General features: G+C 38.5%; 1 protein-coding gene across 2 annotated transcripts in view; it reads left to right on the top strand.

Moving 5' to 3' along the window:
- Window positions 1-27,008, top strand: part of LOC100888923 (inhibitor of Bruton tyrosine kinase) — a 29,207-nt gene extending 2,199 nt beyond the window's left edge. The window contains exons 2-21 of one of the 2 annotated variants that reach the window (XM_030994725.1): window positions 2,436-2,818; window positions 3,228-3,449; window positions 4,431-4,624; window positions 5,639-5,841; window positions 6,759-6,930; window positions 8,353-8,476; window positions 9,239-9,404; window positions 10,300-10,471; window positions 11,605-11,710; window positions 12,764-13,332; window positions 14,176-14,380; window positions 14,864-15,062; window positions 15,756-15,934; window positions 17,612-18,250; window positions 18,760-18,809; window positions 19,103-19,495; window positions 20,908-21,048; window positions 24,356-24,460; window positions 25,334-25,463; window positions 25,952-27,008. In XM_030994725.1, the coding sequence (XP_030850585.1) occupies window positions 2,492-2,818; window positions 3,228-3,449; window positions 4,431-4,624; window positions 5,639-5,841; window positions 6,759-6,930; window positions 8,353-8,476; window positions 9,239-9,404; window positions 10,300-10,471; window positions 11,605-11,710; window positions 12,764-13,332; window positions 14,176-14,380; window positions 14,864-15,062; window positions 15,756-15,934; window positions 17,612-18,250; window positions 18,760-18,809; window positions 19,103-19,495; window positions 20,908-21,048; window positions 24,356-24,460; window positions 25,334-25,463; window positions 25,952-26,086 (4,431 nt within the window). In that variant the 5' untranslated portion in view covers window positions 2,436-2,491 and the 3' untranslated portion in view covers window positions 26,087-27,008. Of the gene's footprint in view, window positions 1-1,990; window positions 2,819-3,227; window positions 3,450-4,430; window positions 4,625-5,638; window positions 5,842-6,758; window positions 6,931-8,352; window positions 8,477-9,238; window positions 9,405-10,299; window positions 10,472-11,604; window positions 11,711-12,763; window positions 13,333-14,175; window positions 14,381-14,863; window positions 15,063-15,755; window positions 15,935-17,611; window positions 18,251-18,759; window positions 18,810-19,102; window positions 19,496-20,907; window positions 21,049-24,355; window positions 24,461-25,333; window positions 25,464-25,951 lie in introns of both variants that reach the window. The other variant, XM_030994724.1, reaches the window with a different exon arrangement.
- The last annotated feature ends 661 nt before the right edge of the window (window positions 27,009-27,669 follow it).

Below are 27,669 nucleotides of genomic sequence, written 5' to 3'. Positions count from 1 at the left end.
TGGAGGGGCTGTATCTTTTGATAGAAACATCGGTGAGACTTGAAATTTGAAATGTATTATTCTGATTACATTTTTTATTCAAATAACAAACAAAAATGGTGAAAAACGATCCCAAATTGAAAATTGAAAAATCGTTCAGACACCCTAGTCCTATCTTTGTATTTTTGTTCTGTTGGATCAACGATAGCCAGTGGTTTTGTGTTTATGAAATTGCTAATGTTAGTAAATTTTATTAGTTATTTTCTGTAGTGTTATGTAGCTATTTGTTTTAAAGAATAAATAAGGAAGGAAAGGATGAAGTGGTTGAATATTATTTGTGTTCAGTTCAATATGTTCAGAGGTTAGTGCGAGTTGGCTCAGTCGGTAAAGCGTCTGCCTATCGAATCAAAGATCTAGGCCTAGACCTAGTGAGATATATAATTAGAAAACGTACTTACGTTTCTTCGTTAAAATCTGACGCTTTAAATTTTTAGTCAATCTTTGGTTGGTCTTGGCTCCGGTTCTGATCATCGCACACACAAAATTGAAGAACCATACAACGTGGAATTTCCCCACGTGTCGATTGATACCATATTCATGATGTACCGGTAAGCGCTAAAAATATCAGCACTATAGTGATTTGAATAGAGCCTTGTTGTTGCACTCAAAATTGATTGTGAATAAAGAGTGCGGAGTCAAATCAATGCACCATGAATGCGCGGATAGTCACGTACCTACTCTTTGTATTATGAAACCAGCGATTTATACCGAGGAAAGCCAGAAGTGTACATGTACATGTATCATCTATACTCAGCAACAATGGTTGCAATTTTAGTACCACCTGACATGTCACGCCCTTACCTCTTCTATAACCTTCGATCCTAAAACAAAACGTGAATTATCTGAAGACATAAAAATTTGAATAATAATAACAAGTCTAGTAGTATGATGTTAATAAATAGTTGGTACTAGAATGAGGATCGTCCACATGAACCAGGATATCCTCGTAAACGCTGAATCACTTCCTAAAATAAAAGCATACTTGCCAACTGTTCAGATTAAAGAGGAACATTCCTCTTTTTGGGAGAAGATAATTATCATTTTAATGCAGGTGTTCCTCTTCCTGTACAAATTTGTCTGTAGTATTGAATAGGAGAGTTAGGATTGTTCCTCTTTTTTTTGAAAATAGCATAATTTGTACAGATTTCTGATTTTCAAATGTTGGCATGTATGTAAAAGGATCGTCCCGGCGAAAATTTCATACTTAAAATGAGCTGTAAAGGGTACATGAGTATTTGTTCACATCAACAACCCGCTTCTTGTAATGGCCAATATTAGGCTGATTGAATCTCTGTGCAGTACAAAATGTACGACCATTCGTTACAAGGGTCTGAAAATCAGACTATTTAATTAAACTAGCATGCTCGCTAAATACGATTAGACAACTAACGGTCATCATTTTCCCACAGAAAGACATTTCAAGCCCTTCTGTTTTGAGGGAAGTTCTAAATTAGTATTATCTTTCAAATACCATTGAAATTTTAACCTTTTCATTTTATGGACTGCAAATGGGACATGACATCTGTAGTATAAATTATAAAATTCATATTTTTACCAATAAATCATATTCACTCTTCATATTTAAACATTGCGTTTGGAATAATAATAGCACAACAAACTTAGGCATTCCCGAACAATCATAAAAATTGCTGATTAGTGCTAAACGGATTTCTAAAACCTATTTTTTTTAAATTTTCACCAAAACTTTTTTTCTTTTTCTCTTACTATCATCCCTGATACATGTAGCTGCTTCTGTAAGAAAGTAAGTCTTAACCCTTTAATACTGAATTTTCTTATTCCAATAGGCATAACTACAGGGGCCACCCTGTTTCCCATATGCGATGCGTTACCTTTCTTGTTTATAGTAGGTCTGAGCATTCTCAATAAATGAAATATCAATAAACTTTTTTCACTTTTTCTCTCTCTTGATTTCTCTCTTTCTGATTTGTAGGCCATCGAATTGACCATTATGTGCGCCTAACTTTGCTCTAGTCACCATGGCCCTGGTGGCTGTGGGGCTGTGAGCGGCAGCCCTGAAGGTCGACTAGAGAATCAGACCAAGGCTCTTGAATCTCCTTGATCAGACAGGAGTTCACAGACCAGGTGGGATCTGTCTGCTGTCTATAGATGAAATCATCCTGTAGCAGGTCAGTGTGAAGATTCTTCAAGTCTGAACATCAGCATTGGTTCATCTGCTTCCAAGGAAGCATTCTTCTGTGGTGTGAGACAACCTCTTTTAGCCACATCTTAGTGAAAGGGAGAGCTAGAAGTAGAAGTCTACAACAAAGTGTAGTCTGAGTAGTCAACGACTGGATCGGCTGAAGGATTTCTTGAAAAGGTCCTGATTTGATACCGTTGTACCTTCATGGTCACCTACCCTTCCTTCCTTTGAACAGTATCACAAGCAAGACTGAGACAAGTGCTCTTGTATTCCGGAATATACCCACCAAGGATGATGGAGCCGCTCTTGGGTTGGGAGTGCACTCCCCGTTGTCGCTCCCAGGAGCATGGCCGGGACATGGCTGCTGTTATTACCTGCGGGACCACCCATCAGATCAAGACCTACATCCTCTCCCACTGCCTCAACCCCTTCTTTGTATCGGACTTCAATGGAAGGAACCTGCTCCACGTAGCAGCCTCCTGTGGGAAGGTGGAGATCGTAGAGTGGCTGCTGGCCAAAGGAGCAGACTGTCGTGTAAGGGACAAGGAGTCTGGTTGGACACCGCTGCATAGGAGTCTCTTCTTTGGACAGATCTCATGTGCCATCAGTCTGATACGGGTGAGTGGGTTTTTTATCTAGAACTGGACAGCCACTTTTTTTTCAGTTGAAGCGTACAACTTTGAAGAAAGCATCATTTCAGCTTACCGGTATGTTGATTTTATCATGCTTTAAAAAAAAAAAATCATATCTTTGACAGACATCATCGTCCGACAAAATAAAGCCCCACTGCACTACTTATAGCTACTTGCGCCCTCTATAATAAACAGTGCCTAATCGGTGCCTGTTGGTCCCCTATGATCCCCCTTTTCTTATGTTAATTGGGAGCTGATTTGATGAGATAACCACCTGTCAGTGACCTTGCAGGGAGGTCTTATCCCCCCTGGCCAAACTAGTACAGACAGGCTTGAAGAAAAAATTTAACATGATATTTATAACACTGCAATCTCTTTTGTCTCTTTTGTCTCAGCATGGAGCATCCTTGAAGCGATATGACAAGGATGAGCTGACTCCAATGGAGTTGCTGATGAAGGACAAGCCAGCCTATGTGACCTTTGACCCTGTGGATCCTACTCAGGCCTACTCGTGGGGAACCAACTCTAACTTTAACTTGGGACATGGCAGGCAGCGCAGCAGAGACCAGCCTGAGTTGGTCGACTCTCTAGCTGCAGGCAACCACAGTATCAAACAGGCAAGGGTTTATCTCAATTTCTTCTATTTCTTCTCTTCAGTTTGATTTATTCTTTTCTGTTTGAATCGTCTCGTAATAAACCAGTTTACGGCTAGGGGCCCCATTTTAATTGGCGAGTAAACAAAGCCAATGACCTAGAGGTCATGTATTAATGCGTAAATTAAGATTGCGCCAATGCAAATTATGATGACATCACTGCCTACGCGCTGCATTGTGCGCGCACATCATCATTTGCATGGGCGCAATCTTAATGTACGCACAAATAAAACAAAGCCAATTAAAATGGCGCCCATGTCTGCGCATGCGCACTGATGTAACCATAAACTGGTGTATTGATGCCCGCAGTGTCATGAATTTGAATTATTTCTTTATCTATTGGAGAGCACTCAGGTTCAAATTATAGAATACTTTTTTCCTTATTCTTTATAGACAAATATTGATAGATACTTATGTTTTTTTTCAAAACATTTATGTTATTACAGAGTCTATGGAATCAATAAATAGAATGTAAGACAGTGGAATATTGTAGTCTTGATGAAGTGATGTTACCCTGTAACACAGTAGTTTGTAGTGTGGTTTCATGAAAGTTAACATCATAAGGAGCCCATCTAGCAGATGCCTTGTTAATGTGCGAAACTGTTATTTTCGCTGAAGGAACTTCTCAAATAGTCTACAAAAGAAGGTTTACTTGCAGTTTTCAAATTTTTCATTGCTCTCTTTTGTAGTTTTCCACTTTCATCAGACCTGATAATTACCCAATTTCAATCGGTTTCCCAATTTATTTTCCAGAATTTTCCTATTTTCCCCAATTTTCTTACTCATAACTCATGAGATGCCACCCCCCCCCCCCTGAATCCTCTTCTGTTCTTTTTTTTTAACTCAAGGGGCGGGTGGTTGAGGGAAAAAATAAAAAATTGAGTGCTCACTATCACCCCTGTTTCATTGCCCTCTGCTCTCTCTCTCTCTCTCTTGACTCACCAGGTCGTAATGTGCAAGTTCCACACGCTCTTCTTGACCCATCAGGGACGAGTGCTGGCCTGTGGTCATGGGCAGGGTGGTAGGCTAGGTCTTGGAGACGAGACGACCTGTCTCAGACCTCAGCTCCTCAAGTCACTCGGGGCTAGGTGTAAGATGATGGCTGGAGCTCGGGACCATTCTGTCTTCCTCATGGACAGGTAGGTTCTTCGGATGGGAACTTAAAACCCCATTGCACTACTTATAATAGTTACTTGCGCCCTCTATATAGCAAACAATGCCTAATCGGTGCCTGTTGGTCACCCATGGTCCCCTTTTTCTAGTGCAGACGGGCTTTAAGTTTTCACCGATGCACAGAATGTACTTGATTGTAAATGGCCTTTTCTATGTCAATTTTTATTTTGAACAATACCTCGCACAAGTTTCAACATTTTGAAAGGCTAAAAAGAATACCCAAAACAATTATTGGTGACAAATCAACTAGTTATTGTGATCATTAAAATTTGTGCAGTTGCCAAAGTCTCATGGAAAAAAAATCAGAAAACAAAGAGTTTTTTTTTTCCACAATAATTATCACAGGCTACTGAACATGTTTTTACATTCATGGTCATCTTAATTTTTGTCTGTGATGTTAACAATATGACAAAATTAACCTTCCTCCCCCCCCCCCCCCCCCTCCAAAAAAAAAAAAAAAAACTCACCTTTGTACAATGTATAGACTTGCCTTTGTTTAACCTGGGTTTTATCATCTTTCGACTGAAACAAAATCATGTTGGATTTTAAAACTGATAAAAATGAGCATGAAGTACTAACTACAACTGACAAGACTTTATAGTTACTGTATCATTCTTCACTCTTAAAAAAAAAAAATCACCTTTGTACAATGTATAGACTTGCCTTTGTTTAACCTGGGTTTTATCATCTTTCGACTGAAACAAAATCATGTTGGATTTTAAAACTGATAAAAATGAGCATGAAGTACTAACTACAACTGACAAGACTTTATAGTTACTGTATCATTCTTCACTCTTAAAAAAAAAAACTCACCTTTGTACAATGTATAGACTTGCCTTTGTTTAACCTGGGTTTTATCATCTTTCGACTGAAACAAAATCATGTTGGATTTTAAAACTGATAAAAATGAGCATGAAGTACTAACTACAACTGACAAGACTTTATAGTTACTGTATCATTCTTCACGCCTTCTTTATCAGTGGAAACGTGATGTCCTGCGGTGAGAACGCATATCTTCAGCTTGGTCACTCAACCATTGGTCAGAAGTGTTTGTTGCCCAAGACACTGGCCAGTAAAACCCTGAAGAACAAGGAGATCAGAGGAATAGCAGCTGGTCGCTTCCATACGGTCGTCTACACTAGGGAGGCTGTGTTCACGTTAGGCTTGAATGCCGGTCAGCTAGGTATGTATGAATAGCGATTGCCCATTGTCGGCATCCTTTGTCTTTTATTTTACAATTAAAATTTGTTTGGTTGGTAGTTTGGCAAGCACAAAGAGACGGCAACATTATTATTGTTATTACGTACGAGTTGCTTTCTTCACATTATGCCTTGTTAAAATATACATGTTTATACATCAGTGAACTTTACCATATAAAATCCCTCCCTCATTCTAACATCATCATCATGTATTTAGTAGCATTAATATTGCACAAAGTAACCCTGTAAACCGATCATTGGATCGGGGGCCAATTGTTGGCCGATCAGGTGAAATCGGAAAATAAATTCTGATCGCATTTTTTTCAATTTTCATTAAAATCCAAGATGGCTGCTTGATTCTCGCCTCTATTCTTAGAATAATATTATTAATTTCAAAATCATGAAAAGGCACTTAATATCAACAAACATGGTCTAGAACAACTCCAAATGATAAAATAATCCCAGCTATGCATGTTTTTTTAGTATTTGATAGCCCAAAACTTGAAATTTTGGCATTAAAAAAAATGAAACCAATAATTTTTGCTGATAATTTTTGCCGATAATTTTTGCCGATACCGATCTGCGAATCCGATCAAATCTCATCCTAACATCAGCAATATCAGGGATAAATTCTTCACCTGCATCACTGGGAAACTTGTAGTAATAGACAAAACATTACATTAAGTATATATCTCTCTCCTCCCTCTTTCCATCTCTCTCTCTCTCTCTTTCTCTCTTGTTATTTTAAAAGCTGACATACCCAGTAAGCCTGCCATAGACAAAGGATCAATATCAGGGATAAGTTCTTCAGGTGCATCACTGGGAAACTCGTAGTAGCAGAGCAGACATTACATAAAGTACACATCGAGAAATCAAAAGTCATTTTTATCTTTCCGTGCAGGTCACAATAAGGGTGAGAAGTGCATCGGAAGCCTTCACCAAGTAACGTCCCTCTCTCATCCTAACATCATCATCAAGGACGTGGTGACCAGTGATGCGGCGACGGTCTGCTTGACCAAAGATGGTGACATCTACGTCCTCCAAGAATACCAATGCAGGAAGGTCGCATCAAAGTAAGATAGACCAGGGACCTGTTTCACAAAGCCTTTTTTCAATGACAGAAGACAAAAATTTGTGACAAATCTGTTGATAACCAATCAGAAGCAAGGATTTCAGTAGCTTATAACAAAGACTGTCATTTGTCACTGATGAAAAATTTTGTGAAACAAGGCCCATCTTTATTGTCTAAGATGAATCGGAGATGAATTTTATTTTTGTGAATTTTTATTTCATTGACTTGGTATATCTTGATTTAGCTTGAGTTTAAATGAATTAAATTCTCGCTATCTCCAATACCCCCCAAATGCCAGGATGTGTGACTCTTGGATGTAATTTCAAGCTACTTACGGGACTTACATACTTCTGGGGGGTATTTCATAAGGCCTTTTTTCAATGACAAAAATCAGTGACAAATCCACTGATAACAATTCAGAAGCAAGGATTTCAGTAGCTTATAACAAAAACTGTCATTTGTCACTGATGACAAGTTTTGTGAAACACTCCCTCTGGAGTACCGTCCATAAGCATGCGGCACGTTCACGTTTCAAGAATTATGCATGTGCAATATATACATGTATGTATCTGAAAGCTTTTTCTAGATGCCTCTCTTGATGGCTGCTACTGGCTTCCATGATTGTTCGAGAAGAAATACTTTGGGAATCTCAATACATGTCCATCATTTTGTAATTGTTCTTTTTCAAAATGCTGCTAACAGAATCACGTTCGTGCAGTGCTATCAAACTTGTCTCGCCTTCCGAGTAACTTTTGCCAAGGTGTGCACTGTGTTCGGTTAGTTGGGAACTTACCCAAGTCACATCTTTAATCCAGGGATATCTCTAAAAGTTTTGTTGTTTATTTTCGTGCAACCAGTATAGACAGATTCACAGTACCGAAGAATATTCCGACTGACAATTCAGTATAACAAATAGAAAATTGCGTACGATATACTAAAAAAGAGAAAAAAGGAAGACGAAGTGAAAGGTAGCACCATCCAAGTATTGCAATGCGTATTACAGGCAGCTAGCTCAGTGAGTATCGGCCGGCGGGCACTACCGCACCGCACCGCACCGCGCCAAGTCCAGATCAGCACAGTACAGCCGCATGAAACAGACAGGAAGCAACTTAGTCACCAAGCTATGCCAGAGTGCATTTGAAATGGGGGTATTGGCGATAGCAAGTATTGTAGTATACTAAATGGAGTGGAATTAAAGAATGGCAAAATATATCTGATACCTTCTTGAGAGTTGTGTTATTCTTTTTTTTCTTTTTTTTATTGTTTAATATTCTAATGTATTTCTCAAAGTATAAAAATTCCATGTTTGAATTTGGCTTAGCCAAAGCAGAACTAGCTAATAATAACATCGCAGAAAGAATTGTAGAATTTATTTCCAGTATGAAATCTAAACACAAAACCTCTCTTCATCTCTGTCTTTCAGTCACCTATCTGTTAAGCAGCTGGCAGTAATCGGTGGATGTCTCAACGCCGAGTTGGCTGAAAACGTTTTAGAGAAACAAGGAGGAGAAGAACTGCACCTCCTTGCTCTTCATTCAAACGGCAAGGTAAACTATAATATTATGAATGGCTGGGTGTGTAGCATCTGTTGGAAACCACAAGATCATTGACTCTGTGTTATAAAGTATATGAGTCAATGCCCTGGTACCTCAGAAAAGATGATATATGTATGTACATGTATATTGGTATATTTTTCACCACACATAATACTACACCATTTGGTCAGATTTCCTTACATGAAAATCCTGAGATGGCCTATGAAATCCGGAGTGCACTTTGTGCCCTTATTGGCAGAAATTGATATGGAGAAGAACAGTCAGACTAATGAGTTAATAAAGGGTATAGTTAGTAAGTGGCTTAAGGCAACACCCCCATTCCACACGGTTTATATAGTTGTCAGATATGACACAGCAAACATCCATTAATACAGTGGAAGCAGGCAGCTCTTATTAAACTCCTCAAAATAACAATTCTTTTACAGGGGGTAGGAGTTTGCTGCTACACATTTGCTTGAAAAAAATGGGTTTTGTGGCCTGACCTAAAGCTTTTTGGCTTGTACAATGTAGGTGTCGCGAGGAATAGGAGGGAGGGTGTTCCAGAGACGTGGAGCAACTGAAGAGAATGGTTAAGGTAAGGTTTGCAATTGGGTTTTAATTTAGGATTAGGGTTGAGATGTAGGTAAAATATTTGGTGCCGGTTGAAATGATGAATTCAACCGGTGTAGGATGTTGATCACGGTGCAATTGTCTCTAGACCATACAACAAACCTGAGACTCGCTGTAATATACCAAGCCATTGTTTGTCTTTAGGTTTCTAGCTGGAGTAGGAGTGATAATTCCTGGAGACGCTGCGTGTGGACCCACCGTCGTCAGCTCTCCGTCGCCCAGATAGCATTCAATGAGCAGAACATGGTCTTTGTTACCTCAGAAGGGGAAGGATTTCGTGCCAAATTCATCAGTGCCAAGAAAAATGCAGGTACTAAGCTTGTACTGGGAAATTTAACAAATTTCTCATTATACTTGCATTTAATTGATTTTCTATACCGGTAGTTTATCAAACTTTTTTCAAGATTTTGACACTTTTAATTTTCATGTTTTCCATTCTGAGCTCCAATAAAAAAATTTAAAAAGTTTTATTTGTATGGATGCAGCTTTAATTTCCTACTTGTAAGGATAAACATTCCAGCTCCATTTACTATACTTAAATGGTATAACAAGATAATGAATTGCAGGTGTTAAAAAAATTGGTACATGCCCACATTCAGCCAGCATTATTTTATCGTGTCATAATTGGACAAAAGCTATTAAAGCCATTAGAAAGTGTGTAAGATAGTCATTCAGCAGTCATGTAAGTAATGTGCTGAGAATATAAAGAGATGATTTTCCTCAGCTGATAATGGGCCTGGGTAGGTGCAAATGTTGCTAGAAGGAGGCTAGGAAATGGCTGTAAGCCAAATCATCGTTCGAATATGAAAGTTGCTTTCTGCCTCCTTTTCTTGTAGATTAGATTAGAGTCAGTTTAATTCACATACTAGGAAAGCCAATTGGGTCTTTGTGATGGAGTACATTGTCCCCCTTCCAGGCATAGAGCATATTAAAATGATAATAAAGTTAATTTGTCAAACCTCTCTCTCTCTCTCTCTCTCTCTCTCTCCCCCCCCCCCCCCCCCCCTCCTCCCTCTTTCCCCTATCTCTTTCTCTCCCCCTCCTTCTCTCCCTCTCTCTCTCTCTCTCCCCATCTTCCCTCGTTCTCTCTCTCTTTCCCCTCCCCCTTCCTCTTTCCATCTCTCTCCCCTCCTCCCCTCCTTCTCCCTCTCTCTCTCTCTCTCTCCCTCTCCCTCTCACTGTCTCTCCCTCTCTCTCTTAAAAAGCTGACATACCCAGTAAGCCTGCCATAGACAAAGGATCAAAGGAAAGCAAAGATGGGCGAAGTGAGCAGCTAGTCAGCGTAGAACGTCTGCCAGTTATTCACAGAGCTACAGGTGTAGCCTGCGATCCTAACGGAACAAACTTTGTTGTGTTGCAGTCAGATCCTAGAACAAGGTTAGTGTGATATATTAAGTCTGGAAAGTATGTTTCATAAAACTTTTCATCAATAACAAGTTACATTAACTATTATAAGTTAATGAAATCATTACATCTGATTGGCTGAGAGCAAATTTGCCATAGAAATATTGGCATTTGTTATTGATTACATGTTTAATGAAACAGGTCCCAGGTGTAGCCTGCGATCCTAAAGGAACAAACTTTGTTGTGTTGCAGTCAGATCCAAGAACAAGGTGAGAGTAAAACACCAAGTCTGGAGACAAAGAGCGCGTTTATCTAGGCTTGCCACTAGATATGTACATATCGTACCCCACTATCGAACCCCACTATCGTACCCCACTATACGATCGTGATTTGCGGGATGTCGCATTTATCGACCCTTCACGATTCAAAATAAAGGCCTTGTGTCTGCCCAGCTGTTTTGACCCGGGAAGCAGACAGTTTCTCGGAGGTCAACTTCACACGTATGCTTGTACACAACACCTGGGTGGTCATATTTGTATGTGAGGTTCAAAACAGCTTTGCGTTTATCGATCTCTCAGAAACGTGATTCTGGCTGTATGTCACATTCAAAACGCACCTTTTTGCGTCTTTAGATATGCCCATATCTAAAGACGTTTGAAAAAGGCTTTGCGTTTATCTACTTCTAAATTTGCCTGAAAGACGTTTGAGAAATCTGATTCTAGCCAAAAATTTGCTAGATAAACGCAACCTAAGTAATCTAAAAACAAGAAGATATTGTTTTTTATCTCGTGCAAATTAGCTTTGCTTTCCTACGGTCAAATCTAAGAACCAGGGCCCCGTTTCATAAAACTTTTTAACAGTAACAAGTATACAGGGATAGCACTTTTCTTGCAATTGCCAGAGTTCTGGCTTTTTTATATTTTGGGTGTCAAATAGACGGTTATCAATCAGACATGATATGAATGAACCAGAGAGAAAAACCATGAATAGACTTCAAAATGTGATTTTCAGTATATTGACGTGTAGTTTGTATATTGTATTGTACAGCAGATATGAATGATTTGTTAAAATTGCTGGTGTAAGAGTCTGGAAGAAAAATATCCAAACTTTGCAGACATGCACTTTCATAAATTAGTCAACATTAATATCACTTTTCTTTCCTGCAGTTTAACTGAGCTTCCTGAAATGAGTGTTTCTGAGATGGGAAGCCATTTTAAACAGCTCATGGTGGAGGCTGACTCCATGGACATGATACATGATGTACTAATCAAGGTGAGTAGGCATGGTGATGGGGAGCAGCGAACTGCAGGGTAGCTTCAGCATAGTTAAATTCCATTTAGAACTCTCATACCAACAGATTATATACCTATCAGTAAACAGGTTATCTTAATCAATAATTACAAATCTTGTAATTGTTCATGTATTTGATTACTTCATTTTGATTTTTTCACTTCCTTGTTTTAGAAGATAACAATGTTAAATCAAACATCAACCTGCTTTAGCTACCACCTGTATAAAAAGACCACATTTTTGTGTTTCCTTTGAATAGTGTCTATCATTGGAATATGTATTGAAGGAACCTGTACATAAAGACCAACTGCCTATCAAGACTGCAGTTCTTGTCTCCCTGGAGCAGTCTTTATGTGCGTGTGTGTGTATTGGGTTTTTACAGACGTGTATCAATCAGATATGATTATTTACGTCTGGGACCGACCTTTAAACGTCACCATCCGAAAGACGTGACTCAGTTTCGAACCTGCGTCCTCAGCTGAATCAGTTTGTAACTTCCACTTTTTAGCTGGATTACAGGCGCACGCCACAACGCCTAGTTAAATCTACATCTACAAAGTCCTCAAGCAGGTTCATCCAGATACCGGCATCTCCAGTCGGGCCATGGTCATCATGAACAGCTTCGTCAACGACATTTTTTATGTGCAGGTTTCACTGTAGTTTATATGTGTCTTGTACATACCGTAAATCTCAGTGTATAAGACGCACCATAAGACACACCCCTAGTTTGGGGGCAGTTGAAATCGCCGATTTGTGCTTGTGAACTTTGTCACAATAATATAGTAACAATGTCGTTTTTAAGACTAAAGATGACAGACAAATTTTCCTTCAAGTCTAAACTGAAATTTGGCCATACAGGTAGTGTTGTTCTAGAGTCAACACACCTTGTGTGACTGAGCTGGGAGACATTGCCTGGCACAGTGCAGGTGGAGGGGCATAAATCGACACTTTAAAAAAAAAATTAAAAATGTTGTTTTTGTTTTTGTACCTGTCTTATACACAGAGATTTATGGTATATGTTTTACACTTTGACAGATTGACAATCATCGGCTTGCAGCTCATAAGTACATCCTTGCTTACGGCAGCGAGTACTTCAGCAAGATCTTCACCGACCCTGATGAACCTTCTTCATCAGAGAACAACGGGAAGATCTCCAACAAACCAGAAGTCCTCATCGATGACGAAGGAACAGCCATCGTTGACCTCACCGACATCATCGACTACGATATCTTTCACATCTTGGTGCAGTACCTGTACACTGGTACGTGTGATGCGTTCCGTCCTGACTTTGAGCTTCGCATCAACCCTTCTAAGCAGCATGGCTCTGCTGACCAGAGAAGCATAGAATGTGACCCTGCTTCAGAGGAAACATACGGCAGGGAAGAGCTGACAATAAATGAGAGAAATCGTCACCAGTCTGCCCATTCTGTGTATAGGGAGCATGGAAAGGGTGGAGAGGGGAAGAAGAAAGGGAAGAAGGGGCGTAAAAAGGGGAAGGGAGAGCCGTCGGATCACCCCAAAGCTGAGAAACGTAAACCATTATCAGCTGTCAGACTGGTCGCAGAAGAAGCGAAGAAATTTGGAATCAAGTCTCTTGCCAAAAGGTAATTTCTCAGTCAAGAATATTATTTGATTTCCCTTATTGAAAAATGCTTCCATTTATATCAAATTTAATAGTGTTTATGTATTGGCTGGAAAGATGAAACATTGGGGCTGTTCACACCGGCAGAGATAGCGCGCGCTAGACTGCGCCATCTCTGCGGTTTGGAAGGTACAACGTCGTTTCGGTCCGCCCAACAGCAAGCCACGGCGAGCCAAAACGGCGTGCCACTGGAGCACCTCTTGGGGGTGGTCCACGAGAGATAGCGCGGTCTAGCGCGCGCTAGAAAAAAGGGGGTGCTACGATAGACCGCGCTATCTCATTGCGGTGTGAACAGCTTCAAAGATTTCTTTGAGTGCCAAAAGTTTTCCAAAGTGTCATCAATAGGTAGATGATTTATAAAATTAATAAGGAAATGAATGGATTTATGAAGATATAAATTCATGGCAATATAAGATCAGTTTAGAAAGGGGAAGTCTCAAGGTTTAGTGGAAAAAAAAAGGAATTCTGCTGCAAGCTAGTCAAAATTTAGTATAATATATGGTTGTATTGAGAAAACTTACTGATTTTGGTTGCTGAGTAATGGCAGTGTGCAGCATTGCTCATTGCAGCAAACGTCCACAGATCGTAATGAGTACAAGTCCATGTAATAGTTGTGATCACTGAAAGAGTGATATACGTGTAGTGTGCTCTTTAAGCCTTGTTTTGATATGACGCTTTTTCATCTAAACGAACCTGTACCAGTTTCCTGTATTTGCATCAAATGAATCATTGGTGACATGTCAGATTATTGAATATTATGAAGGTATCATTATTTTAATTATTTTTCAATCACTATCATTACTAGATTGGACAACGTCAAGTTTGTTGATGGGAAACTGATTAACTTTGGTCCTGCCCTGTTTCTGCTGAGCTTCAATCCGAGCAGTCTCCGGCACCTGAGTGATGTAGTGCTGATGTCAGAGGAAGGAACTCTGTTTCCTTGTCATAAATGTGTTCTCTCAGCTCGTCTGGATTACTTTCAGAACATGCTGGGGAGCTGCTGGATGGAGGTGAATATAAATAATCATTGAAGAAACAAAATTGTTTAAAAATGTAAAAACAAAGTCTTGCCCTAATGAGACAAGCAGATACTCTATGGCCCTCATTGACATAACCTATGGTTTAAAACTAGCGCAAGTTACATGTAAGCGCGACACAATCAGACGTCCAATATTAGATGCGCGCAAGGCAAGTAACGCTTAGTTTGCGCTAATTTTAAACCATGGATTATGTAAATGAGAGTTTTAACCACGGGTTAAATTTAAACCTCCTTTGTGAATTTTGGCCTATTTCTTGTTAAATTTTTCTTGTTATCCCAATATATCTTTCATTTTAATGGCTTTTGATGATCCAGAAAGTGATTTATAAACATTGATTACATACATACTCGTGTGTTTGCTATTAAAACATGTTAATTTGAATCATTCTTTACCATCCTTGATCAAGCGCTCTCTCTCTTTCTCTCTCTTTCTTTCTTTTGCTCTCTTATACAGGCTTCTACTGAGGAGCCTCTGAAAATGGCCATGCCGGCTGCGATCTTGGACCTGCTGTTGGACTACCTGTACATGGACCAGGCCCCCAAGCTAGATGGGTGCCAGGACCTAGAGATATTGTGTAACACTCTTGCCATCGCAGACCAGCTCTTTGTAACCAGACTCAAGGATATTTGTGAAATCACTTTGGTTGACCTCGGTAAGATATGCCTTCCTCTTTGTTCATTTTCTTGTAATTTTTGTATAGGCACATAGCATGTAAAATTCCTTGTCAACGTATGTGTGAAGCAGATATTTTAAGTATTATTTTGGTGAACAGCATACAGTAACAGATCTTCTTCAGTTTGATTGTACATATATGTGCTAAGCTTTCTTGCTAAAAGCCAAATATCAATTCAAAATCACTGACTCATAAATGGCAGTAATTTTTCTTTTTTGAGGGTGGGCTGAAAAGTACATACATGTATTTCAAATTCAGGTTTTGTTCATCTTGATTATAGTGCAGTCCATAGTACCTTCATTGATGTTACGTCATAGCTACAAACATGCTTGCAATTTGATTGCAAGAATTGTACCTGTAGGTAAAGTTTTCAGGACTACCACGTGTACATTTTATTCCTTCAAAGGAATAATTTGAGGGTTCAGTGACACAAAGACGTAACTTCATATTTTGCCAAAATGTGTATTTGATATCAAAATGTTCAGAAAAATGTGGGCTTTCCAGGAAACACAAAGACTTAACTCCACCCATTGAAGTCAATGGCTAGTGAAACATAGACTTAACTTAACTACTTTTTCTCATAATGGAGTTTCGTCTTTGTGTCACTGACCCCTCAAATTATAACTAGGATTGGCAGAGTCTGAAAAATAGGATATCGCTTTCATTTTCCAGTCACCTTGAGGAACGTAGCCGAGTTGCTACAGTTCGCGAGCATGTACCAAGCCCTGCAGCTGAAGGCTAGCTGTCATCAGTACATCTGCCTGAACCTTGCCTGTCTGGTAGAGTCTGGTAGCCTGGAGCCTCTGGATGAGCATGTCCTGGAGGAACTCTCTGCAGCCTATAAAGAAACTGTGAGTTGATTAGAATAATAATTTTTATGCCTCCGCCACCGAAGGTGGTGCCAGAGGCATCATGTTTTCGAGTTATCCGTCCGTACGTCCGTCCCGTTTGACCGTTATCACAATATCTCAAGAACCATTTAAGATTTAAACTTAAGACTCAGGAATAGTAGTTATCACCATAGGAAGACGATCTGATTAGATTTTGGAGTACGTAGGTCAAAGGTCACAGGTCACAGAGGTCAACTTATGAAATTCCTTGTATTGAGTTTGTTAGCGCGATATCTCAAGAACCATTTGAGATTTAAACTTCAAACTTAGTGATAGTGTGTATCACTATAGGAAAACAATCTGATTACATTTTGGAGCAGGTAGGTCAAAGGTCAAGGGTCATAGAGGTCAACTTATGAAATTCCATACATTGAGATTGTTATCATGATATCTCAAGAACCACTGGAGATGTAAAAACTTCAAACTTAAGGATAGTATGTATCACCATAGGAAGACGATCTGATTAGATTTTGGAGCACGTAGGTCAAAGGTCAAGGGTCACAGAGGTCAACTTATGAAATTCCATACATTGAGATTGTTATCATAATATCTCAAGAACAACTGGAGATTTAAACTTCAAACTTAATGATAGTGTGTATCACCATAGGAAGACAATCTGATTAGATTTTGGAGCATGTAGGTCAAAGGTCAAGGGTCACAGAGGTCAACTTATGAAATTCCATACATTGAGATCGTTATTGCGATATCTCAAGAACCACTGGAGAATTTTCACTTCAAACTTAATGATAGTATGTATCACCATATCATAATATCTCAAGAACCACTGGAGATTTAAACTTCAAACTTAATGATAGTGTGTATCACCATAGGAAGACAATCTGAGTAGATTTTGGAGCACGTAGGTCAAAGGTCAAGGGTCACAGAGGTCAACTTATGAAATTCCATACATTGAGATTGTTATCATGATATCTCAAGAACCACTGGAGATTTAAACTCCAAACTTGTTTAAATTGCTCTATGGCGGAGGCATCATTTTCGACTGCGCCCAGTCAAAATTCCATCTAGTTTTTTTTTAAAGCCCCACTGTACTACTTGTAGCTACTTGCTCCCTCTATATAGAAAACAATGCCTAAGGGATGCCTGTTGGTCCCCCGTGATCCTCTTTTTCTTATATTAATTGAGAGCTGAGTTAATGAGATAACCTCCTATCAGTGACCTCGCTGGGTGGTCTAATCCCTCCTGGCCTAACTAGTACATACAGGCTTTAAGCACTTTACCAGTTACAAGTGACCAAAGTGCTTACAGTATTATGATTACCCCGGTCACTGGATTCCGTTACTATTCCAAACATTACATAACCAAGAAATTACATAAACAGAACCAGTGCACATCTGATTTTACAAGGTATTTCATGGTGTCTAGATGATTTGCTTATATTATCTTCACAGACTTTCAAAAGAACTTTTTTTCACAAAATTTTGTGATAAGAATACTGTAGTTCATACCTTTATAGGTATGCCCCAGCATTTTAGAAAGAAATGGTGCTACTGAAAAACCTGAAATGTTACTTTTAGTTTGATGTATTGAAATCGATGTCGGTTCTTTAAAAACACAGTGTAGAACAATATGTGGCCTTTTGACATTTCTTTACATTAATTTACTTCTAAATACTTACAGCTCCCATACTCGAGATTCATCAAGCCTTCAATGAATGCCCCTGACATCAGCCATATTGATCCCTACCCTCCCGAAGAAGCTGCCTCCCACCAAGATCCGTCTAGCTCTAGTGCACAACCCAAATCCTCCAACCCTTCCTTGAAAGACTTTGAGGCCCTTGCTCGCAAGGCAAAGGCGAGGCGCAAGGGACGTCGACACACCAGCAGCACCGGGAAACACACCAGTGTGTCCGTTAGCGAGAGCTGCGATGATCCAAGCGTGGTCCAAGGATCCAAGCACGATGATCCAAGCATTGTCCAAGGATCCAAGCCAGATGAACCCTCCCAGTCTGATTCCTGCAGTGAGGCCCTGCAGGATGTGTTTGTCTCATCTCCTGCAAGGGTGGTGTCTTTGAACCCAGAGGATCAAATTGCAATATCATCTACCTCTGAAGATCACGCTGGCAATGAAGCAATGAACCCGATGTCTCCTGATAAAGTGATGACGGCAGAAAACATTGATGGGATGTATGTACTTGAAAGGAAACACAAAAGAGAAGACGGTTTGAATTATATGGATACTAATAGAAAGGAGAGAAAGAAAGCAGGACAAACAACTCCTTTCAAGCTTACAGTACAGACAGGTGATCAAGAGTGTCAGGTAAGGATATCTAATTGTAGATTTCTATCATGATCAGAATAATCCAAGCATTAGATATTCTGCTGACTTTGAAGAATAGCATAGAATACAGACATCCTGAAGCTTTAGGTCTTGCACTCATCAGAGTAAGGCGCAAGAATGAGCATGAAGCTTAAATGGGAAAATATAACGGAAGCTGAAGGAGCAAAGCACATGAAAATGTGCTCTGATGAAGGCAAGACAATAAGCTTTTGTTTGTCTGTATTCCTTGCTTTTCTTTGATTTTTTTAGTACCATCGATTCCTCTTTTTCTTTTTCTTTTTTTTCAAGAGAAGGATATTAATTTGTTGTTTTGTCTGTAACAAAAATTTTTTTATGTTGCAGGAGAATGTTTTATGTCTCCAAATTTGATAAAGATAGTTATCAATAGACATTTTATGGATAGATACATGTGCTACATGATGTATGAATATTATTAGTCATGCTTGTAAACACTATCTCTGTAAATATATTATGTTTGTTTATACCAGGGAGAGAATAATGGACCCTCTGGCAGTTCTAGGATTTGGAGTTGGGCAAGGTATGATTTTTTTTGTTTCTATGGGTGAGATAAAGAAGTGATCTAAATTCACATTGAAGACATGTTTAGGTGTTTTTTACATTTTGTATGTGTATTTCTTCATGTTTAGAAAAATTGTTAGCTGTAGCAGTACAGTTGTAAATAACAAATAATATTGAAATCTAACTATAGATATTTTCTATTATTTTGTGGTATACACCTAATTAACTACTGAATTAGAGTGTTACAACTTAAGTAATTTCATCTTCAGGGGTGGGGTATGATAATATTTCTTGCTATTCTCTGTTTCACAGCCCAAAGAGCCCAATAACCGGTCTTCGGGATATCATGCAGTCCCAGTCAGGTATTAACAAACCCCAAGCCAGCTCGTACCCTGGGCCAACCAGTCCTCCAGCGCAGATAGCAAGAGCACCACTGGTTGCCGCCACATCACCCCTCCCGATCTCCCCTACCCAGAGACCACAGCATACTGCTGCCAGGGGCCACACCCCCCTCTCCCCAACACAGAGACCCCAGCAACCCTCTGTCAGGGGCCACACCCCCCTGGGGAAGAAGTCCCAGAAGCAGAGGAAGAAGGAGATGCAAGCTGCTCTGATAGGGGGAGGGGTGGATGAGAAGAGGACTGGGGGCGGGGATGGGACGGATGGACAGGTGGTAGGAGACCACAACCCTGTGACTTGCCCCTGGTAAGTTCATCAATTGACTACTAAATTCTCTCAATTCCATATACATAATACAGGGACCATTTATTTCCAGTGGGCAATGGTTTAATGAATTAACACTTCTAATGGATGCTTATATATTGGATGGCTTAGAGTGTGATAAAAGAAAATATTGTCATAGCAAGAGCAATATAAACTTATATCACACGAAAACAAAGCCATACATTATTATTTATATCCCTTCTATGAATATTCATGAGTTTTCTAAATACATGATTGGTCAATTGGTGGTCACGTGATAAAATATTATTTCACTATTTGAAACAAATCTCTGTCAGAGCTCCGAATATTTTCCACTATTTTTCCATGGGCAGAACTGCGCATGCTCTATGAGATTTTCAGGTAGAAAAGCATTGTGACGTCACATCATGTTCAGTAAAAAATAATGCGCAATTAGCGCGTCTCATTAAATGCGCGTTAATATAATTGTGCGCAGGTTAAATTGACAAATTCAAACTGATTATAAACTTTTCCAATACCGCCGGCCCAATGTGGGTGACATAAGAATAAAGTTAAAAACCATAATGCCAGCCAATCATTAATCAAACGTTCGGATCGTAACGAAGTGATATAAAACGAATATACCAAGCATTTAGTTTGTAAGAATAGTGGAAATTATATATCTTCGGAGGGACTGCAATAGTTACTATTTCTTCCTCGGGGCGAAAAATAGTACTTTGCCAGTCCCTCCTCAGATAAATAATTCCCACTATTCTTTCTCACAGCTTCCATATCAGGCTGACTAGCGAAATAACAAAATCTGACTTACCTTAGTGAATGGATATTGTATCGACAGTTAAAGTTCCGAAGAGACAGAGCAATGCGAAAATGATATTGATCTGTCATCTGAGTACTGCGCTAAAGATATTAAAAATACACTGATTTATTGTACCACTTCAAAGTCTTATAAAGATAATAATGTTGAATATTAGGGCCATATTACAGTTAATAAAAATATGTGCATTCAAGTTGCACTGCAAAACAAAATCAAACCCAAAATAAAAAATTAAAAAATGTTTTTACTTTGTTTCTTGATACAAACATCATAAACAAGTTTAAGTTATACTTGACTGTTCATGTGTAATGTTAAATCTAATCATGCCGTGAAGAGATAATTCAGTTAATTTTTTTACCACACATATTGCAAAATATACAGTGAAACCTGTCTATAAAGACCACCAAGAGAGACAGGAAAAGTGTTCATTGTAGACAGGTTCCTTTAGTACATGTTTCAATTAGAAATCATTTTGATTGGAAACAAAAAAAATGTTGTCTTTGTAGACAGGTGGTCGCTAAACCAGGTTTGACTCTACTAGAAAGTGGAGATACAAAATTGTCACTTGATGAAATATCTAATAACTCTTGTTTGTGAACAGGGCCAATGTGGCGCCACGTCAGCCATCTCAAGTCTCTTTTCGTGAGCTCCAAGCTCAAGATGAAGATGTTGAATCTATCTGGGATCCCGTCCCATCTTCATCACCAGATAAGAAAACTTTCTCTGCATCAAGGAAAATAAGGTAAGACATATAGTTGTATTTATCTCCTCAGTTTGCCCAGGGTGCATATGAACTATTTTCATTTCCCTTGAATTTGAAATTCCTTAATTGTTTAGAGGGCACTTTTGGACCATTTCCTTTTTTTAAGTCCCCCCATGAATCATATTTTTGTCCTATTTTGGGGGCACTTTTAGGAATTTCTGGGGCGAATTTGCCCGCCGCCCCCATGAATTTTTTTCCCTGGGCAGTCCATCTTTCATTCTTGAGTTATGAAAAATACAAAAACACATCAAATTTTGAAGGGGTATAAATAATTCAGTTGTTAATTGTGGCTTTCAAACCCTTCTTGCGGCAGCCAACAAAATGTGGTGTCAAAGGATACACAAAACTAGAATGAGAAGTCATTAAGCAGTGTCAAGTCAGTTGACAATATACAGTGTATTTTTTTTCTCAACCGCGCCCCCCCCCCCCCCCCCCAACCCAACCCCACCACACTTAAATGGACCAAGGGTTATGGAATTTATAAATTCTTATTGAACTTACATGTGTATATTACATTTCTTGATTGAAACCGACATCCACCTGTATTTAATCTAATAGATGAAGTATACAATTGGTGACGTATAACTTTAATATCTGACCGTCAAAATACGTAGTATATTTGAAAAGAGAGTAGCGTTGTTCATGAGAGCTGGAATCGACAGGGTATGCTTAATTGAGATGAGATGAGTGATACCATTTTGGAACCATATCTGTTTTTTTTTTCTTTTTCAAAACGTGTAAATGAATGGCCACTGCGTGCATTGAAATTCCTATATATGTATTCACTGAGCTCTGTGTTATATATACAGATACATGTATGAGATGGATATTGCACTTATATTATCATGTAGAAAGACAGAAAAAGTTGATTTCCCACTTCATTTCTGAACAAGGCTTTATTGATCTGGGGAGTGTTTCACAAAGACTAAGATCGCCGTTAAGTTGGATTTAACTATGGTTGCTCTCACCATTATGATCTTTAGATAATATTTTTTCCTTCAATAATGAAATATCAACAAACGTAAATTCTGTAGATTTGTGAACATGATTTGTACGTCCCTTGAGAGACCAATGCCAGTAATAAATAGTGAGAGCAAACAGTGGCATGAACGGTCTGCCATAGTTAAGTCCAACTTAAAGTCGATCTTAGTCTTTGTGAAACACTCCCCATTATCATACATGTGACATATATGTATGTTGTCCATAGATAAAGATCACATCATACACCATGTGATAAACTGTCACAACCTTCTTGTATACCGTGTATTGTAAGCTGCACTATGAGCTGCTTGCTTGAAGCTAATATAACAAGACGGTTATTACATCCTCCTCACCCATACTCACTCTCAATAGGCCTGTCCTCATCAGCTCGAGATTGCCAAATAACCCTCTAGTTTAACCATCCCGATCGCAAATTATCCATCTAATTTGCGTCTTCATCAGCCCGCAGTTGCAATTAGCGGGATATTTGGTTGAGATAATCATCCCAAGATGACTTGGGCTATTTTGCAAAATATCCGCTATTTGTCCGGTGCGTCTTCACCAGCCCGAAGACTCGCACAATGCGCGAACGCTGAGCAAAAAATCTTGAGTTACAAGTTTCGAGGTCAAGTCTCGAGCTGATCAAGACCCTATTTGTAACTTCGGGCTTATTTCCCAAATCAGATATACATGTGGTGGGCTATTTGGCAATCTTGAGCTGATGAAGACATACTCACTCTCAATGAGAGCAACAAAGGTCAGAGTTCATACATCTGGATTAATCATCACCCTAGAAGTGCCATATCTAATCATCCGCTTATTAAACTGTAGTAGCCTAGGTATTCGTCCTCAGGGTCAGAGCCAAATGTTTTATCTGTGGTGACACAACCCTCGTCGTAATATATTGTTTATTTCTAATTATTATTTCCATATCATTGCCCCAATAGGCAATTTTTTTTTTATAACAAACACAAAAATTCACATTATGAATTGTTAAAGTTACAACACAAACTAATGGATATGATAGAAAATTAATCCTTGTAGTTAGAAATTAACAAGGGAGTTCATAGTAGTACGTTTAGATGGTTATTATGTCCTTTAATGTGCAAGTTTTGTTGTTGTGATTGTGGTTGCTGCTGCTTTTGAGTTTTTTTTAGTTTTTCTATTTCACCTTTCCAAAAACTAGTTTATAAATAATCCATAGTGACTTGTAACTAATTTTTATCAGACTGATGATCATAACCAGAAGTGCAAGTAAAACTTACCCCAAAAACAAATCCAATGAAGAAAAAAACCTCAAATACTAAAATCTACACTGTATGCACTCATGGTCCACGGTGCAATATATGGCAAGCTGTAGATTTGGCAGTGTAAAGGTTGGAAGGGATGTGAGCTCGGATCCACTTGAGGCTATAGTAGAGGGAAAGAGCACACCACCCCTTAGATACAGTTAACAGGTTGATGGTTTTAACACCTGAAGTAGCCTATCCAGCGGCTCATTATCTTCATCATGCACCAGTTATTAGTTACCCTGCAGTCTTTCCAATTAGTGCTCCTTTCGGTTGATTAGCCTGGTGATTGTGCATTTTGGTTCATGTTTACGTTTATTTTATGGTGAGGAAATCATGCTGCAATTGTGTTTTTCTGTACATATATACCAGTATTTTTTTTTTCTTCCAAGTAATGACATTGAGAGTTGTAGTGAAATGTGATTCTGTCTACTTTGGTGGTTTCTTTTGTTGTCGTTTTCTTTCTATTTATTTTTGTCTTCTAATATGTGTTCTTGTATCATTTCTTTGCTGCTTTTTTTCTATAAATTTTTCTGTCATTCACACTGTCACTCTTTCTTCTCTCTTCCCATTCACTTTTTCTTTTCTGTTCTTTTCTTGTTTGTTGTGTTTGTCTATTTTCATATTTAATTTCTATTCCTATATCTTTCTTCTTGAATTATCTTGTACCGCTTTACATCATCCTCTCATACCCCCGCCCCCCCCCCCTTTCTCTCTCCTGCTCTCTCCCCCTCTCTCTCTCTCCCCCTCTACCTCTCTCCCTCTCCCTCTCTTTCTCTCTCTCTATCTCTCTCTCTATCTCTTTCTCTCTCTCTTTCTCTTTCTCTTTCTGTTTTACTTCTATTTCTCTTTTATTATTTATTTAATTTTAAAAAGTAGCTCTTTCCGTATTAATACTGGTTATTTTTTCTGAGAGACCCTGTACAAGTAAAAGATTACAATTCAAAGGAAATGGAAAAAAGCTCTATACAAACACGACATATCAAAGATCTTTTCTCTCTTTATCTGTCTCTTAGTTTTGGACTAGCCACCCCCTCATCATCATCTCAAAGACTTCAGGATCCAGAGATCACATCCACCAGTGGACCAGCTTCCCCTGAGAGCCCTAAAGAAATCATCAAGTAAGAAATATTGAAAAAGATATTTACTTAAACATACACGTACCTCCTAACATTAGTCAGATATGTATGGAGATGGTTAGTTCATGACATGTTCCCTGGATTTACCCTTTGGCAAATTTGTATTAAGCAAAACAAAATATATTGAGTTAACTATGAGCTGGTTTTTGTATTTATTGTGTATATATGTTTGTTTGAAGTCATTACGATACATGAGAGAGACATTTCTGTTTTTGCCTCCAAACCAATTTTAAGATGCATATAATTGATTTTTTTTTTCCTTCTTTCAAGAAGGGGACTCTAGTTGTTTTTTTAAGTTTAGTTTTAAGAAGTTTATCCTCTCTTTAAATAGAATTTATTTTTGATGGTTTTGTAAGGTCCATACAGTATATCAACTAAATTTGCTTTAAAGATATGTGTATCCTCTTATCAGGTGAAATTGAGTGACAAAATAGTACAAATTGCAGGAATATGTTACCTGGGGCAACAACAAAAAAGAAGAAGAAGATATAAGGCTCTGCATAGTTTTAATTCAAACTTGGGAAGATAAGCTACGGATAACTTGTTATCATTGTTTACAGTAAAGTCTATCTTAAACATAGTATCCTATAATCAGTAATTGATTTTTCGAGTTTGTTTATTGGATTCTGCTTTTACTGTTACTTTCTTCTGTGACCTACAACAGCCCGTAGCAGAGGAGTGGTGCTGTATCTCCACCTACACCCTCCTTGAATGTTTCTCTTATATTAGAGCCGATATAGTGCAGTCTTGTTATTTCCAAAGTCTTCCTTAAATTTACTTAAACTTATTTCATAATCAGTAATGGATCTGTGGAGTTTATTAGATGATTCTTTTATTTCCTTTGTTGACCTGCAGTCCGTGGCAGAGGAGTGGTGCTGTGTCTCCTCCTACACCGTCTGTCAAGTTCTCAGATATCATCAGAGCTGAATCAGAACAGAAGCACTTCCTTGATAGAGCCAAGAACAAGACTCTAGCACAGATTCAGGTATTTATAAGTGTTTCAAAGCGTTGTGCAATGATGAAAACAATAATAGAAACTTAGAGAAAATACATATTAAACAATCAATGGCATAATAGCTGAATCAGAACAGAAGAACAATATTGATAAAGCAAAGAACAAGACCCTAGCAAAGATACAGGCATGTACAGCATCTACATTTTATATGCTCAAAAAAATGATTTCCACATGTCATAGTATAATGATTTAAAGTGGAGTATATCCTATCTTTCTTTGAATTTGGAATCTGATTCCGAATGAGTCATATGACGTAGGTCCCATCATATTTCTCTTATCTTTGTTATTTATTATGTATGATTGAAAAAACAATTTTTACTTTATTTGAAATGTATATGTAACATGAGAAATATGAAAATAAATTAAATGAAGTAAAAAAAAATGAAAATTTGTTATACTTGCATTAAATTGTGTTATTCTCTCTCTCTCTCTTTCTCTCTCTCTTTATGTCACCCTAGATTGAAGAGAGAGCCATAGAGGAGCTGTATAACCTACACAGAGGTGCTCATAAACCAGATGAATACATCACAGTAGGGAGAGTTCAACATGTTGTGGCCACGCCCCTCTGGAAGAAGAAATCAGAAGACAGATGATAGTGACTTAATCACACTCTATCTCAGAGGACACTCCTTCAGCCAAAGAGTTATTGGAACAATCTTCTTCAGTCTGCGGTCACAGCACCAAGTTTAAATAACTTCAAAAGATTACCTGATAATTATTGGTCTAAATTGCAGTATGTTGTGCATGATCCATCTCTCTAGTGTGCCCTCAAAGTTGTTTTCGTCTGTTAATCACAACCATAAAGAAATAGCGACCGGAAGACCAACAGGACTACCTTTTCTTCCGTATACTGTTTATGTTAATGTGACTTTAGGCTCATTCAGATATGATGCAGTGAACCAGTAAATATAAACATATAACAGCTAGGAAATTTGTGAGTGTAATAATACGTAATTTCAAAATTCTGACACCTTATATTTGAAGTTATTATTTTTTGTTATCAAGAATTTTTACTTCATTATTTAACCACAAACTTCAATAACACACTATTAGATGAAGTGGTCGACACTTGGTCCTCTATAATTCAGTGAACAAACTACATGTACAATTGTATGTGCACAGCATATGGATTAAGACCAGGAAGAAGGTTTGTTGGTCCAGATAGTTTTGGGCAAGACCAAAATCTTTTGTTCCGTATGTCACCGTCAACAGTATACCGGCAGATTGTAAAAAGTTAATAATCCTGTGCCAAAGCTGAGGTCAGACCTATTATCAAGAAAAAATATTGTTGCAATATATATTATTCCATGAAACGAGGTAACATATAAGACACGGAATGACAAAATTCTTTGGCCTTGTATCATCCAAAGGGTTTATAGTATAGTAGCACTGTATAGGAAGAAATAGTCAGCTCCAATATGGGATGTTCATGTAGGCCTTTACGATGTGCCCTGCCTCTTGCCTCCTGTTTTGCAATGAGTACAAATCTTGCTGAATTTCTTTTAACATCATCATTATATTCGTTCGTTCGTGTCTCCTTAGATCAAGATTAGTGTAATCTTGATCTTCGGAGTAGTTGCTACAACCGGCCGTGTCAGACACGTTGCCCCGGGGTGCGAGATAGGACTCTTGTAGCGTGCCCCCATTTAAAACAATTATACAGTTAACAATACATTTAATTAATAGTATGAAACTATTAAAATTACTCTCATATTACGGGAAAAAATATTGCATATACATATATTATGAATCAATTGATTTGGTCGATCCAGTTCGATGGCACAAACACGGCACTACTGGACAGAGATCCTAATAATTACAGAGCTTGGTCTTGGTCTTGGTCTTGGTCTTGGTCTTGGTCTTGGTCTTGGTCTTGGTCTTGTCTTGTATTGTATTGTTTCAACTCAATACCATGGCAGTGTGAGAACTGAGGCACACAGGATTAATGACTTGCTTTTTAGTCCAGCAGGAAAATAAAGAATTGTAAAACAACATTGACTACCGTACATTTCAATGACGTATAAAATAGTCCTTAGGAGATGGTGTGTTTCTAACTTTCTATCGCTCAAGACGGTTATCTTGAAGGTTCTTAATTGCTAAAAACTTGAGGGCGTCTGGGGGCTCCGTCCCCAGAATACCCCACCCAGAATGGCTTCAGCCACATCTTTTGGAAAAT

Source organism: Strongylocentrotus purpuratus, unplaced genomic scaffold (genome assembly GCF_000002235.5).
Source record: "Strongylocentrotus purpuratus isolate Spur 01 unplaced genomic scaffold, Spur_5.0 spur5_scaffold_21, whole genome shotgun sequence".
In the NCBI taxonomy this organism is placed as follows: Eukaryota; Metazoa; Echinodermata; class Echinoidea; order Camarodonta; family Strongylocentrotidae; genus Strongylocentrotus; species Strongylocentrotus purpuratus.
Note: the sequence above shows the minus strand (reverse complement) of the source record. Positions and strands in the feature narration are given on the sequence as shown.